The sequence below is a fragment of the Nansenia antarctica genome (genome assembly GCF_963989245.1).
Source record: "Nansenia antarctica genome assembly, chromosome: 8".
In the NCBI taxonomy this organism is placed as follows: Eukaryota; Metazoa; Chordata; class Actinopteri; order Argentiniformes; family Microstomatidae; genus Nansenia; species Nansenia antarctica.
The window spans coordinates 25,991,513-25,994,012 of NC_137678.1; the positions used below are offsets into that span (position 1 = coordinate 25,991,513).

Genomic DNA, 2,500 nt, shown 5'->3' on the forward strand with positions numbered 1-2,500 from the left:
CCATTCAGGGCTGTTCAGTCTCCATTCAGGGCTGTTCACTCTCCATTCAGGGCTGTTCACTCTCCATTCAGGGCTGTTCACTCTCCATTCAGGGCTGTTCAGTCTCCATTCAGGGCTGTTCACTCTCCATTCAGGGCTGTTCTGTCTCCATTCAGGGCTGTTCACTCTCCATTCAGGGCTGTTCACTCTCCATTCAGGGCTGTTCACTCTCCATTCAGGGCTGTTCTGTCTCCATTCAGGGCTGTTCACTCTCCATTCAGGGCTGTTCACTCTCCATTCAGGGCTGTTCACTCTCCATTCAGGGCTGTTCACTCTCCATTCAGGGCTGTTCACTCTCCATTCAGGGCTGTTCACTCTCTGTTGGAGCCAAAAAAGCTTTATATTATTATTTATGGAAAGCCACTTGAATGGTATTTTGAAAGTGGTACTTTGGCCCATAATGAATGAATGAATGAATGGTATTTATTGTCATTGCTATAGTACAGGTACCAAACAACGAAATTTAGGAGGGGTGGCTCCCCTGGTGTTAGGAAAGAAAAAAAACTTTTAAAAAAACGGGAAGGAGCTGGTTTACATAAATAAAGGCTATGTACACTATCCACTATACTATACTGTACAGATAGACGACTATGGTTGTCATATTGCACATAGTGTTATTGCACATTCATTTAAAGTGTCGCAGTTTGCAGGCTTGAAATGTACATATTTGTGCCTCAGCACTACACCTGATTTTTTCAGTCCAGCAGCTGCCATCAATCCGTCCAGACTGTCCAGTGCCCAGAACCTAGGTCTTTGCTGTGTTCAGGGCCTGGATGGCCCTGGGGTAGAAGCTTTTATTTAGAAAATGGGTGTCGCCCAATCTAAGGACATAATTGATATAAGGAAGTGATCTCTCCTTGCTTGGGTTTGATGAGTCCTGACACGTGAGGGTGCGACACAGTTTTTCAACCATCACGATAAACCACCACCACCACATTAGAAAATATTTGTTGTTTTGTTTGTTACAAGTTTTTGTTTGATACAAGTTTTTGTTTGGTAACTTTGTTTGTTACCTTTGCTATTGAATTCGGATCGGGGATAGGCCCGACAGAAGAGACACACATACAAACAAACATTGACGCGTACATACCACACCACACCAACATATATTACTTTCGTTTGCTACTTTTATTTGGACTTTGGATTTTAAGACCACTTCAATTCATGAAAAGGTCCAGAGTTTCTTGTTGCAAACGGATGAAGAACAAACAACAGGTGCATTGAAACCAACACCCAAGCATGCCAGGACGATGGCTAATTTGATAATTTTGACAGACATGATAGCCATCACACTCTCCATTCAGGGCTGTTCACTCTCCATTCAGACCTATTGATCTGCTGTAACAGAGCAGAGCCCTGTTTCCCGAGAGTGTCATTGTTAACATGGTACTTCATTTTGTGTTGACATTGACAACCTCCCCCCAACTCATCCACGAAAGAGTAACACTTGTCACAATTTGGTCTGGTTGTAGAAAGACATGAAGTACAATGTTACTGATAAAGATTTTGGGAAACTTGGGAGGCTCTGGACTGTTCCACTATGCAAGGCTAAGTGAAGAGGGGTGTGTGTGTGTGTGTGTGTGTGTGTGTGTGTGTGTTGCAGAGTGCCCAGAGGAAGCAGAGAAGCCTTGTAGCAATAATGGAGTCTGCTCAGACACCATGGGAGGCAACGGGACCTGCAGCTGTAAGGTAACTGGATGCACACACACACACACACACACACACACACACACACACACACACATACGTACACACACACGCACACACGTACACACACACACACACACACACACATACGCGCACACACACACATACGCGCACACACACACACACACACACACACGCTCGCACATGCACACGCACACACACACACACACACAAACACGTATGTGCGCATATGCACACGCACACACACACACACACACACACACACACACACTGACTCCCCCGTCCCTGTGTTCTCCTCCTCAGACGGGCTTCGTGGGGACGGCGTGTGAAGACTGTGGAGAGAACCTCTACGGCACCACCTGTGGCTCTGGTAAACTCTCCTCTCTACCTCATTATAATAACCAGATGTAAACTCTCCTCTCTACCTCCTCCATATCTGTACATATGACATATTACAATAAGCCAGACACAGTGCATTATGGTGCCCAAGTCTAATTGTTCAGTTTGTAATGTCCTTCTGTGTCTGCTGCCATCCCATAATGACCGGTTCTCTGTGTACCAGCCTGCAGGTGTGTCCATGGCCTGTGTAATGCTGGTATCCATGGAGACGGGCTATGCACCTGCTTCTCTGGGTATAAAGGCCCCTACTGTGACCAAGGTAGGAACCTGTGTGTGTGTGTGTGTGTGTGTGTGTGTGTGTGTGTGTGTGTGTGCGAGTGTATGTGTGTTTTCTGATGATCACATGACCTGTGTGTGTGTGTGTGTGTGTGTGTGTGTGTGTGTGTGTGTGTCT

The 2,500-nt window shown here is 46.0% G+C and overlaps 1 protein-coding gene across 1 annotated transcript in view; it reads left to right on the forward strand.

Moving 5' to 3' along the window:
- The window catches only part of stab2 (stabilin 2), a gene marked incomplete at both ends in the record, with an annotated part of 59,131 nt that overhangs the window by 5,467 nt on the left and 51,164 nt on the right, over window positions 1-2,500 (forward strand). Inside the window, 3 exons of the mRNA XM_080538233.1 lie at window positions 1,643-1,728; window positions 2,011-2,077; window positions 2,270-2,365. Coding sequence (XP_080394359.1) covers window positions 1,643-1,728; window positions 2,011-2,077; window positions 2,270-2,365 — 249 coding nt within the window. The remainder of the gene's footprint in view (window positions 1-1,642; window positions 1,729-2,010; window positions 2,078-2,269; window positions 2,366-2,500) is intronic.